Source organism: Delphinus delphis, chromosome 13, assembly GCF_949987515.2.
Source record: "Delphinus delphis chromosome 13, mDelDel1.2, whole genome shotgun sequence".
In the NCBI taxonomy this organism is placed as follows: domain Eukaryota; kingdom Metazoa; phylum Chordata; class Mammalia; order Artiodactyla; family Delphinidae; genus Delphinus; species Delphinus delphis.
The window spans coordinates 16,030,186-16,044,354 of NC_082695.1; the positions used below are offsets into that span (position 1 = coordinate 16,030,186).

A 14,169-nucleotide genomic window follows, 5' to 3' on the forward strand; every position below is an offset into this window, starting at 1 on the left:
TATAGGTTTGTGAAGCTGAGTCCTCCTCCTTCCATTTGTAATATATACCCACTCATGCTGTGGAATGGAAGAAACGTGAGTCTACAGGCAGCTTGGTGACACATCCTACGGAAGAAACAGCACATGCTTACCTGAGGTGCTACATAATATGGGGTGAACTGAGGTGTCATCAAGTCACCTTGGTCAATTTTGGCAAATCCAAAGTCACACAACTTCACTGGGGCATCCTGAAATAAAACAAATGGGAGTCACTGCTCCAGAGTTCTCAGAAAACGTTAAAGGAAAATGCAGGTGCAAGACATGTTACCTTAAGCTCTCAGGAGTTTCTAGCTGAGACCTGAACCTATGAGTAGCATGTCCTCAGCTCTGGAGACAATGATTCATATTTAGAAACTGTTCTTAGTAATACAGAAGTAAGGAATTTCTACCCACTCACAATTATCCCTGTTTTATAACTTGTAAAGGCAGCACTAAAATCAAGATGCTTCCTGACTCTATTGGCCCATTATCTCTCATCAATCTAGGGTGCTGCTTCACCCTCAACATCAGCTTCATGATAGCCAGAGTAAGTTATCTGGTGGGACACAGTGCATGGGGCATGGATTGGAGCTGGAGAGGAAAACACACCTTATGAGGGTTAACACTGAACACAACCACTAAGTTCCAAGGTAACATATAACAGCATATAGATTCCTGCCCCTTCCCAAAGTCCTTCCAAATAATATCCAAAATCTAAAGTCCTTATGTACAAACACACATCAGTGTCATCCAAAATGATCGATGCCAGGGGTATGGTACAATTTCTCTGAGCCTCTAGCAAGGAAACAGATATGGGAAAAGTAAGCTGCTTGCAGCGCTTTGGCCTAAAGCCTCTTCACCATGGATTCAGAGCACTCCAAACATATACACACCTACACACTGTTCCTGAACTATACTGAGAGTAGCAGCACTAAAATACAGAAGGGCAAGTCATCTCACCAAAGAGTTATCCTTGAAGAGCAGATTTTCAGGCTTGAGGTCTCTGTGTGCGATGTTTAACAAGTGACAGTGCTGTAGAGCCAAAGCTATCTGGAAAGGACATAATGGAGCAACCATATCTTAGAAAAGATAGCTCTTTAATTCCCCTGGTTTAGAGAACTCAGGATGTTAAAAAATGATCCTTACTAAGTCAATTAAGACTGTGGTCAGTTTTCAATTTTAAAGCAGAAATTAAGTAAGATTTCAGATATCAAGAAATAGAAATGAAATAAGCTGTATTTTGTTCAATAAAAAGAAAAAATACAACAGTAAAACAATTCTTTGTCATAATCAACTGATGGTTAAATCCTGTATGAAATGGGAAAAATGAAATACTTGCACTTCCATTAATCTGAGATGTGACAAGTACTGCAAAGCAAACACTGGGCCAGGCAGTCTTCACAGGGCCTGGCTTCCCCCTAGCAGGGCAGTGGCACTAACGCCTGACTCAGAGGAAACCTGCACTCTTCAGGGAGCCCAACTTGAAGTTCTGCTTTCAAGAACAACAGAAAGCAGCTGAATGGATTTTTCCACCTGATGTTCTAATCTGCCCGTCCCACTGGTTGAAAATGTTGCCTGTTTAGGTGGATTTAAAGGAGTTTGGTTTTACAGAAGATTATCAGAGCTCATCCTTTAGGCCTAATATTTGAAAAATACAAGCTATAATTTTTAAAATCAAATAGAACAGATTTTATCTGTTCTTTAACACTCTGTATGGAATTGCCTTGGCATTCCAAATATCAGTTCCTCCCTACCAGAAAGGAGGCATCAAAAAATGCTTGAGGCTCACAGAAAATTTGGAAGAATTTTTTCATTAAGAACCAGTTGGGCTACGTGTCCTGCTTCTCTCTGCTTTGCTTGCTTGGCCTGAAGAGAAACCTTGAGGGTTTAGCTTTTTCATCTCCTCATGAGGTTATTTCCAGTTGGATTCCTAGTATTGTTTGTGACGTACATCATTCCTCTAGCAATAAAATGTGATGTCAAAACAGAGAGAACATAAAACCAGGAATAACCCAGAATTACAAAGACCTTAGACTACTATTAAAATCTGATGAGAGAAAGGTGACTCATAAGCATAAAGTATCTTATATGTAATTGCCTTAGAACATATTTTTACACCATACAGTCTTTCAGGTAGTATCACTAGCATTTTATCTCAAAGTCCAATAACAGTGCTTGGAAGCTATACGTCTAAAGATTATCTACAATCTAAAAAGGAGTTAAGATTACCTTCCTTCCAGAGTTTATTTAAATCTTATCATAGGCAAACAATTGAAAACCACTTAAGAATACAGGCTCCCCCCACCAAAGCATAAAAGGGGGTCACATTCCTCCTGTCAAGGCATCTTTTCTAATTACATAACAAAGCAGGCAATGAGAGATCAAATAGAGCTTTTCTTCAAGCTTTCTTTTATTCCCCCCAATGAAATTGTGCTTGTTAACCAACACCGTTGGCAGTTTGATTGGTACCCGGGGTTAACTTGCCTGCTTTGTTACTTGGCTGGCTTGCTTCTCTGTAAAGTGCCGGTGCTGGCTGATTCTGTGAAATAGCTCTCCCCCTTCCATCATCTCCATTACAATTAAGAGTCGAGCCCTGTTTGAAAGCATTTGATTTTGTTAAGTTAAAAAACAAAGCAAAACAAAACAAAACTGAAACATCAAGTAGCTAACCTAGATACCTCATCTACAAAGTGTTACTACTTCCTAAATCTAGTCCTACCAAGCCCCTTTGAGTTGGATCCCTTGTCACTACCAGCTGGGCACTATGAATGAGGACTATCCCTGACCTAAAGGTTTCTAAGAAGCTAAAAGAAAGCAGAAGAATTAGTTTTGAAGACAATGATCCTTTTGAAGATTCTGTACTTAACTTGTATATACATTTTATGGAAGCTACACTGAAAGTGTATCGAAAACAGAATACGACTTTGTATAGGACATGAATATCAAGTCATTCAGTTGGGCTGTCTTGGTTATTCACTCTCGTGTGTGTGTGTGTGTGTGTGTGTGTGTGTGTGTGTGTGTGTGTGTGTGTGTGTGTGTGTGTGTGTGTGTGTGTGTGTGTGTGTGTGTGTGTGTCTCCCCCTCTCTACTCCCTGCCCCCACTCCACTAGTTTTCCATATGACCCACAGCATGCCCAGCAAGATAGCCAGATAGGGTTACACAGCTACTAAATAAAAGCAAAAATTCTCATGTTGTGAAAAAAAAAAATCCGAATTTTGGTTACCACTCTTTGATATAAATGCTTCCAGCTTCCATCCAAATGCTTTCACCAACAGAGCACAATTTTAAGAAATAATCATTTGATTTCCCATTCTTCTTTACAAATTCCATCTTTTTCCATCTGGAAAACTCCTACTCACCCCCTTCAAGTCCTCGCCCCCACGTAACTGCTCTGAGACACCTCGCCTCCCTAGCCTACAGAGGGCAGCTCTCCTCCTTTGTAAGCTCAAAATACTTTATGCATGCCTCTCCTTGGTACCTATCACACTGCTAGAATAATAGGTTTACATCTCAGTCCCTTCAATGGAAACCATACCTTATTTAACTTTGAATTCCCTGGAAAAGATTTAGAATGACACCCAATGAGCTTGCCAAACATCTGGAGGCTAAAAGAATGATGTTGATTTCTTCCTTTAAAAGGAATGTCAGATTCAGCAATAAGGGCTTTTTGCCATATCAACTTCTAAGACATTGCCTAGAATAATATTTGGTCTCCTTTTGCTAATTTGAAATAGAACCTGTTTTAATTCCACATTACTCAGGGGGGCCCAGGAGAGTGGGTAGGGTATAGATGAAGCACGGCTGGCAATGAGTTGATAACTGTTGAGGCTGGGTGATGGGTACTTAAGGATTCATTACATGATTCTTTTACAAATGTTTGAAAATTTCCAAATTAAAAAGTAAAGGAGAGAAGAAAAAGAAAGAGGAAGGGAGGGAGGCAGGCAGGGAGGGAGGGAAGGGAAGGGAGAGAAAGAGGGCACAAAAGAAAAGAAGACCCCACTACACCTTGGCTTACATATGGAGAGGTGGTCATGTGATAATGACCCTGTGTAGTCTTACCTGGGGCTGGACTCATGAGGAAACTGTACACTGTTAGCAAACACTTCAATGATTTGAACTATATTTGGGTGTGTGGCACACATCATGTGCAGACGTACCTTAAAGAAGAACAGAGGAAATGTTTCTGTACATAGGGGATGCCAACATTTTCTCTCCAAACTTTCCCCCCAAAACTGACCACACTAGGCCCGTGGATGAGCCTATTACAGTAAAAAACCTTATCACCTGGAATGATGTAAAAAAAAAAGTGTTTTCATACACAGATTACCTCCTTAATGCTCTTTCCATGAAAAAAACCTCGCCAACAGGTTTATTTACTTCTACTGTCCTATCTATTAGCAAATGAAAAATTTGGTAAATAATACATCTTATTTCAGAAATTATTCATATATCTCTAAGCAAAAGAATAAGTCCTTCATTGCATATTATTAACATGTCATCACCACATCCAAATAATTTTAAACAAATGCCTATTATTAAAAACTAGAAATACATCCTCAGAGTTCTCCTGCAACATCTTTTCAATACACTATTCACTAGAACCTTCCTCATACTATTTTATCTCCACTCTTTAAACACCTTTTCCAATAAGCAAAAGCTGAAGTAAACCTGAGTATTTTGGGGTATAAGAATCGCATTAATTGAAAAAGAACAAAAGGTGGTTTGAAAGGAAGCAAGACTTCACTAACAGCTTTTGGTATTGATGGATGAAGAAGTGCTTTATAATGATAACATGGAATAGCAAAAAGTATGAATATAAAGAGAGTAAGTATGAACATAAAATTCTTTGTGAATCTCTGTATTCTCTCCATGAAGCTGCCTTACTTGTAAAAAGAATAATTCTTAGGCACTTCAAATATTTAGGCAAATCAAGGCAATAAAGGACCATACCTCATTTCTAGCTTTTGGACGATCAAAAAGAATTTTCAGTGCAAACCGTTCTTGGGTAGATTTCTTCACACAGACTCTAGATTTGGAGAAAAAAGTTCAATCAGAAATTATCTAAGTTACAGTGAAAACTAATTTAGCAAGCTGTTCTTTGAGAACTGTGCTTCTAATCAAAAATATATCCAGGCACATCAGAACAAACTTGCCCCCAGGTCTAGCAGATGGAAAGGCAGAAAGGCATCTCGCCCACCCTTCACAGGCCTTAGACATGTGAAATCAACTTGATGCTGGCCAAGAAAGACAAAATGGCCTCTGCTGGCTACAAGTGACTCATACAGTGGCTCCATGGTATCAACATCTTAAATGATTCTGTTACAGATCATGTGACTTCGTCACTTAAATATATTTCTAAATGGATGAGAAAAAGCCTATCATAAATACCTCTGCTTGTTAAATTAAGGCTGTTTCACAAATCTGGCAAACCTAATGCTTCTAACTTAAGATGTATTTCGAACAGGTCCTCTTGAGAACAATTGTGTCATAGTTTGCACATGGGTCTCTTACCTAACTGGACCACTAATTCCAGCTCCCAGCTTCTGAGTCCAATTGATATTGTATTCCTCTAAAATGGAGGTTTCCTATTAAAATAAAAATGGAGGAGGCAGAGAATGATTCTCCAGTTAAAAAGCTGAATAGTTAAGCAGAGGTGGGACAACAGAAAACCTTAATGCTCAACATCTCAGCTTCTGAAAGAAGCTGATAAGTAGAGCTTTGTGTAGGGCTTTATAATTACACATTTCGCCTACAGGACTATGCTAGGCATTGCTTTCCAACAAGAGAAGGCAAACTTTAGGATAAAAAGAAATTCTTCAGCTCATCTGCAAGGTCCATGTGAGTAAATACTCGTGGTTTTTTTTTTTCTTGAGTGTGGGAAGAAGATATTCTTTCAAAATGTTTCACTACTAAGTACTTATTTGCCAAATGGTCAAATATATTTTCTGAGATTCTAGAAAGACTGGTCTGATATATGCTGCTATGATATAGAGGTCTATATCCTTGAACAAGTTGATCAAATTGGAATAACTGAATAAATTAAAACTTAAAAGTTCAAATAAAATAGTAATAAATATTGTAGTACATTTATCTAGTTTTCAAGTGCTATTTTGAGTACAAAGATATTGTCACGTTCACTGTATAACTATATTCTTCACAGTTTTAATAGATTCCAATAGCTTTCAATAGTTCCAGATACAGCCTCTACAAATTAATTAAAGTTTTTATTGAATTACTGTGTAGTCACTAAATATTGAGCTTCTGTTGCCATATGTTTTTAGGCAAGAAAGCCATACACTTAAACTGTGGTAGGCTAAAATTCATTTTTCAGGGTTCCACGGGTAGAACAGAAAACCGACTACAGACCTGGAGAAATTAGGCCAAAACTCATGAGACTATCAAATTGTTTTGTTGCAATGAAAATCTGATAGATTATAATTAGCAACAGAATCTTGATTCCCAGGTATAGGAACAGAATATTTGACCATGTAACACAAACTCAATGAGCAGTAAGTGCCAGACACCAGGATAAGTTCAGAGATGAAAACAGCTTCTGTCCAATGAATATGTAAGTGTATAAAACAAGTTTAGAATAGCCTTCATCTCCACACCTTCCTGCTGCCAGTTCTTGATAAAGGTTCCCATCATATAGTAAATGCTCAATAACTATGGAATGAATGACTAGAAAGGTGGACTAAAACCAGGTGATGGAAGGACATTGATTTGCGAGGGACTAGCAAAATCATTACACAAACTCTCTTCTGAAAAACTGTGTATCAGGGTTAAGGAGCTTGTCAAAGTCACACAGTGAGTTATAGGCACTGATAAGACTAGAAACTATGGCTTTGGCCTCTTCCCCAGCATCATTCATCTTTGGCATCATCCCCAGCTATCAGGGGTAACTGCCCAGGCCCCTGCATGAGGATTAGGAATGAATCCTGCCCAATTAGGGAGGTCCCAGGTCTCCACTCACCATCTCCTAAACAGAATTCAAACCTACCCATTTAACCTGTCTACCTCCTTCATGTTTCCACTGCCTATCCTGCCGGATTCAGAAGTATTTGAGAAGACAGAGAGGAAGACAGAATTGGGAAAGAAAGAATTGGAGCATAGTCTATGCTTCATGGTAGAGTAAAATTTGCCAGGCCTCTAATGAAGACATACACTCACTGGAGACTCAATGGAAAAGACAGATTCATTCTACGGAATTATTTGTTACAGTCAGATCAAAGGACTATTCATATGTCCAGTTCCTGGGATGTAAAAATAATATTAGACCAAATTCTTCACTGCACTGGTGCTTATTAAGATGGTACTCTACCTAATGGACAGCCAAGAAAGTTCAAATTATAGAGGCTCTGACTGAAGTTTTGACACTTGGCTTTGCAGAAGGTAAGAGAAGCACTACCAGATCTCTCTACAGCCCTGATCTCTGAACCCTGTTTTTCTTACGTCTGTTGTCCTCTTTACCAGGTTTAATTCTTGCACATTTGTTGATGGTGCCATAAACACTAACCAGTTCTAAGACTTCACTAAGCCCAGCTGGGCAAAAGAAGTAACATTCTCACATCAGCCGACTCTTCTATGTGTAGATGGCATATTTTCTCACATATTTTAATGGCAAAGAGAAAGTAAAAAGGCATGGGTCAATTAAGACACTTTATTGAAGAAAATTATGGACTACCTCAAATGTATCAATGACAAATACATTGACTGGGTTCTGCTAAAGAAATCTATACACTGGGATTTCCCCAGTGGCACAGTGGTTAAGACTCCGTGCTCCCAATGCAGGGGGCCTGGGTTCTATCCCTTGTCAGGGAACTAGATCCCACATGCATGCCACAACTAAGAGTTCACAAGCCACAACAAAGGAGCCCATGTGCTGCAACTAAGGAGCAGGCGAGCTACAACTAAGGAGCCCTCAAGTCACAATTAAGGAGCCCGCCTGGCGCAACTAAGACCCAGCACAACCAAATAAATAAATAAATATATATATATTTAATCTATACACTGTCTTAAATAAGGATATAGACTCATGGAATGAAGTACAGTTGACCCTTGAACAAGATAGGGGGTTAGGGGTGCTGGCACTGGCACAGTCAAAAATCCACGTATAGGGGCTTCCCTGGTGGCGCAGTGGTTGAGAGTCCACCTGCTGATGCAGGGGACACGGGTTCATGCCCCGGTCCGGGAAGATCCACATGCCGTGGAGCGGCTGGGCCCGTGAGCCATGGCCGCTGAGCCTGCGCGTCCGGAGCCTGTGCTCCGCAATGGGAGAGGCCACAACAGTGAGAGGCCTGCGTACTGCAAAAAAAAAAAACAAAATCCAAGTATAACTTTAGGGTCAGACTTCGTATCAGGAGTTCCACATCCATGGTTTCAAACCACAGATCATTTAGTACTGTAATCCATCTTTACTGAAAAAAAATCCATACATAAGTGGGCCCACACAGTTCAAATCTGTGTTGTTCAGGGCCTCTCTGGTGGCACAGTGGTTGAGAGTCTGCCTGCCAATGCAGGGGACGCGGGTTCGTGCCCCGGCCTGGGAGGATCCCACATGCCGCGGAGCAGCTAGGCCCATGGGCCATGGCCGCTGAGCCTGCACGTCCGGAGGAGAGGCCACAACAGTGAGAGGCCCGCATACCGCAAAAAAAAAAAAAAAAAAAAAGACACATGCACCCCAGTGTTCATTGCAGCACTATTTACAATAGCCAGGTCATGGAAGCAACTGAAATGCCCATCGACAGATGAATGCATAAAGAGGATGTGGTACATATATACGATGGAATATTACTCAGCCATAAAAAGGAGTGAAACTGGGTCACTGGTAGAGACGTGGATGGACTTAGAGACTGTCATACAAAGTGAAGTAAGTCAGAAAGAAAAACAAATATCGTATATTAACACATATATGTGGAATCTAGAAAAATGGTACAGATGAACCAGTTTACAAGGCAGAAATAGAGACCCAGATGTAGAGAACAAACATATGGACACCAAGAGAGGAAAGTGGGGGGTGGGGGTGGAGGTAGGATGAATTGGGAGATTGGGATTGACATGTATATACCAATATGTATAAAATGGATGACTAATAAGAACCTGCTGTATAAAAAAATTAAATTAAAAAAAAAACCCAGAGGAACAGGCACAAAAGAATAGACAAAATGGATGTTATGAAAATTTTAAATTTTGTACATCAAAAAACACTATTAGGGGCTTCCCTGGTGGCACAGTGGTTGAGAGTCCACCTGCCGATGCAGGGGACACGGGTTCGTGCCCCGGCCCGGGAAGGTCCCACATGCTGCAGAGCGGCTGGGCCCGTGAGCCATGGCTGCTGAGCCTGCGCGTCCGGAGCCTGTGCTCCACAATGGGAGAGGCCACAACAGTGAGAGGCCCTCGTACCGCAAAACAAACAAACAAACAAAAAACACTATTAACAGTGTAACAAAGGCAACCCACAAAATTGGAGAAAATATTTGCAAATCATATATCTGATAAGGGATTAATATGCAGAATATGTAGAGAACTCCTAAAACACAACAAAAAACCCCCCAAACAACCCAATTCAAAAAATGGGCCAAGGAAACTAACACACCATTGTAAAGCAATTATACCCCAATAAAGATGTTAAAAAAAAAAAAAAAAAAAAAAATGGGCCAAGGACTCAAACAGACATTTCTCCAAAGAAGATACATGAATGGCCTAGAGCACATGAAAAATGCTCAATGTCACTAATCATTAGGGGAATGCAAATCAAAACTACAATGAGATACTACCTCAAACCCATTAGGATGGCCACTATTAAAAACAACAACAAAACAGAAAAGAACAAGTATTGGAGAGAATGTGGAGAAAACTGGAACCCCTGTGCACTATTGGTGGGAACGTAAAATAGTACAGCTGCTGTGGAATATGGTATGGTGGTTCCTCAGAAACTTAAAAATAGAATGACTATATGATCCAGTAATTCTACTTCTGGGTATAAACCCAAAAGAGTTGAAAGCAGGATCCTGAAGAGATATTTGTATGTCCATGTTCAAAGTAGCATTATTTACAATAGCTAATACATGCAAGCAACCTGAGTGCCCACTGATGGATGAATAGATAAGCAAAATGTGGGCTATACATACAATGGAATATTATTCACCCTTAAAAAGGAAGGAAATTCTGCAATATGCCACAACACAGATGAACCTTGAGGACATTATGCTAAGTGAAATAAGCCATTCACAAAAAGACAAATTCTATATGCGTCTACTTATATGAAGTATTCAGAATAGTCAAAATCATAGAAAGTAGAATGGCAGTTGCTAGGGACTGGGGGAAAAGAAGCAATGGGGAATTACTGCTTACTGGGTAGAGTTTCAGTTTTATAAGATGAAAAGAGTTATGGAGTTGAATAGTGGTAATGGTTGCCCAACATTATGAGTATATTTAATACCACTGAACTATACAGGTAAAAATGGTTAAGATGGTAAATTTCATGCTATGTATGCTTTACTAAAAAAATGAAAAAAAAAAAAAAGAATGGAAAAAAATATACCACAAGTAACCGAAAGAAAGCTGGAGTAGCTATACCTGACAACAGATAAAACAGACTTTAAAACAGAAGATGTTAATAGAGAAAGAGAGGAACTTTTTATAATGATAAGATCAATTCAAGGGCTTCCCTGGTGGTGCAGTGGTTAAGACTCCGCACTCCCAGTGCAGGGGCCCAGGTTCAATCCCTGGTCAGGGAACTAGATCCCACAGGCATGCCAAAACTAAGGAGTGCAAGTGCCATAACTAAAGGAGCCCCCCTGCTGCAACTAAGACCTGGTGCAACCAAATAAATAAATAATTATTGAAAAGAAAAACAAAAATAATAGTTGGCGATTTCAAAACCTCCACTCTCAATAACAGATAAACTAGACAGAAAATCAGCAAGAATGTAGAAAACAACACTATCAATGAACCTGACCTGACATCTACAAAACACTCCATTCAACAACAGGGGAATATATATCCTAAGTGCACACGGAATATCCTCCAGGATAAACCACATGCTAGGTCATAAGTCTCAATAAACTTCTGAAAATTAAAATTATGTAAAGTTCTCCAACAATAATGGAATTAAGCTATAAATCAACAGAAGAAAATTTGGGAAATTTAAAAATATATAGAAACTAAGTAATATGCTTCTAAATAACCAATGAAGAAGAAATAATAAGGGAAATTAGAAAATATTTTGATCTGAAGGAAAATGAAAACGCAATAAGCTAAAACGTATGAGCTGCAGCTAAAGCAGCATTTAGATGAAAACACTAAACACTGCTTTAGCTATCAATACCTCTATAACAAAGGAAGATCACAAATCAATAATCTAAGCTTCTACCTTGAAAAACTAAAGAACAAACTATACCCAAAGCAAGCAGAAATATTAAAAAGTAGAGCAGAAATCAATAAAGTAGAAAACAGAAAATAGAGAAAAATAAATGAAAACCAAAAGCTGATTCTTTGAAAGGTCAACAAAATTAACAAACCTTTAGCTAGACTGACTGAGAAAGAGAGAAAAAACACAAGTTATTAACATTAGAAATGGGGGCTTCCCTAGTGGCACAGTGGTTAAGAACCCACCTGCCAATGCAGGGGACACAGGTTTAAGCCCTGATCCGGGAAGATCCCACACGCTGCGGGGCAACTAAGCCTGTGTGCCACAACTCCTGAGCCTGCAAGCCACAACTACTGAGCCCGTGCACCACAACTACTGAAGCCCACGCACCTAGAGCCCGTGCTCCGCAACAGGAGAAGCCACCACAGTGAGAAGCCCCGTCGCAACTAGAGAAAAGCCCGCGCGCAGCAACGAAGACCCAATGCAGCCATAACTAAATAAATAAATTTATTTTTAAAAACAATTCCACTCTTAATAGCGTCATAAAGAATAAAATATTTAGGAATAAATTTATCAAAAGAAGATCTATACACTAAAGACTCAAACACACTGATAAATAGGGGAAAGCCCGGGAAAAAAATGGAGAGTTATACCATGTTCTTGGCCTAGTAGACAATATTGTTAAGATGGCAACTGTCCTCAAACTGACCAACAGATTCTATGGAATCCCCGTCAAAATCCCAGCACACTTTTCTTGGTAGAAATTGACATGCTGATTCTAAAATTTATTTGGAAATACAAAGAACTTAAATAACCAACTTAATTTTTTTATATATAGAGAAACCTTCAGTTTCCTAGGTTTCTTGGGGTTTATTTGTTTTTTGAGATTTATTACTTATTTATTTTATTTATTTTTGGCTGCATAGGGTCTTAGTTGCGGCACACGGGATCTTTTGTTACAGCTCACGGGCTTCTCTCTAGTTGCAGCGGGCAGGTTTTCTCTTCTCTAGTTGTGGCGCACAGGCTCCAGGGCACGTGGGCTCTGTAGTCTGCAGCACACAGGTTCTCTAGCTAAGGCGTGCAAGCTCAGTAGTTGTGGCGTGTGGGCTTAGTTGCCCCACGGCATGTGGGATCTTAGTTCCCTGACCAGGGATAGAACCCGTGTCCCCTGCATTGTAAGGCAGATTCTTTACCGCTGGACCACCAGGGAAGTCCTGCCAGCTTAATTTTGAAAAAGAAAAACCAAGTTGGTTCTCATGCTACCCAATTTGAAAACTTACCATAAAGCTTCAGTAATCAAATCAGTGTGGCACTGGCATAAGGATAGTTATATGGATCAATGAAACAGAAAAGAGAATCAAACAAACAAACAAACAAAAACAAAAAAAAGAAAAGAAAAAAGGAAAAGAAAAAAAGAGAATCCAAAAATAAACTTATACATTTATGATCAACTGATTTTCAACAAAGGTAATTCAACAAGCAAAAAGACAATGTTTTGAACAAATGGTCTTGGAACAATTCCATTTTGGAAAAGTTTTGCCATTTCTTAAAAAGTTAAGCATAAACTTACTGTACTACCCAATAATTCCACACATAGGTATTTACCCAGAAGAAAATGAAACATACGTTCACACAAAAACTTGTATGGACAAGTTTTATTTATCATTTTATTCATAATAGCTAAAAACTGGAAACAATCTAAATGTCCATCAACAGGGGATAAACAATAAAAACATTCCTCAACAATAAAAAGGAGTGAACTACTAATGCATGCACTAACATGGATGAACCTCAAAAGTATAAGTAAAAGAAGCCAAACACATAAGACTACATATTATATAATTTTGATTATTTGGAATTTCTAGAGAAGACAAAAGAATAGTGACAGAAAGCAGATCAGCAGTTGTCTGGGGTGGGGAGTCACAGTAGAGGCTGACTACAATGAGGCAGAAGGAACTTTCCAGGGACAGGGGTGGGGTGGGGGAGACGGAGGCGAGATAGAAAAATTCTAAAACTGGATTGTGAAGACAGATGCACAGCTCTATAAACTCACTAAAAATTACTGAATTATACACTTACCTTGGGCGAATTTTATGGTATGTGAATTATAACTGCAATTTTTTTAATGTTTTTAAAACTAAGAAAATGAATTTTCGTTAAGTTCATAAAGTATTAAAAACTCTGCCATATACAACAGAAAACAAATATGTAAGGCAATCTCTAATCCCAAAACGTTCATTATCTAGGTTTAGCTAAGTGACTTGGGAGCAGTGAAGTCATGGCCTATGGCAGTAGAGACAGAAATGAGAAGACAGAGTCTATGGTTGTAGCCAGTTTGCCTTATCCTAATACCTTGAAGAATAATAGGATGAGATCTTAAAGTCCAATCCACCCACTCTCAGGTAATCAGGCAGCAGAAGTTTAAATGTTGTGGTGAGAACCCAGGGAAATAGCTTTTCCAGCTGAACTCCAGAGGTCTCAGTTCTTACCAAATGAGGGACAGCCTCAAAAAAGCAAAACAATGAATACAACACAATGCCACAGACCAAAAGTTTTATTTGATGTGATGCTGGCTTGCTGCCAAGGGAACATATCCTCGTCAGTACTGGTTGTTAGATCAGATATTTTCAACTCCACTAATTTGTATTGGTTGGACACACCCAAATTAGTAGGAAGATTCACCAATGACCTATTAGTAAGTACATGAAGAAAAGCTAAAAAGTTTTAAGAAAACTAAGTTGGACAATAGTGACCGACTGAAGAAAACCCCAACTCTTTC

At 39.2% G+C, this 14,169-nt stretch overlaps 1 protein-coding gene across 2 annotated transcripts in view; it reads right to left on the minus strand.

The window, feature by feature from the left end:
• The window catches only part of MAPKAPK5 (MAPK activated protein kinase 5), a 36,469-nt gene that overhangs the window by 20,201 nt on the left and 2,099 nt on the right, over positions 1 to 14,169 (minus strand). For both annotated transcript variants that reach the window (XM_060028162.1, XM_060028161.1), the window contains exons 2-7: positions 5,531 to 5,604; positions 4,970 to 5,045; positions 4,079 to 4,176; positions 2,503 to 2,611; positions 979 to 1,068; positions 132 to 227 (exon numbers count right to left, since the gene is read on the minus strand). In XM_060028162.1, the coding sequence (XP_059884145.1) occupies positions 132 to 227; positions 979 to 1,068; positions 2,503 to 2,611; positions 4,079 to 4,176; positions 4,970 to 5,045; positions 5,531 to 5,604 (543 nt within the window). The remainder of the gene's footprint in view (positions 1 to 131; positions 228 to 978; positions 1,069 to 2,502; positions 2,612 to 4,078; positions 4,177 to 4,969; positions 5,046 to 5,530; positions 5,605 to 14,169) is intronic.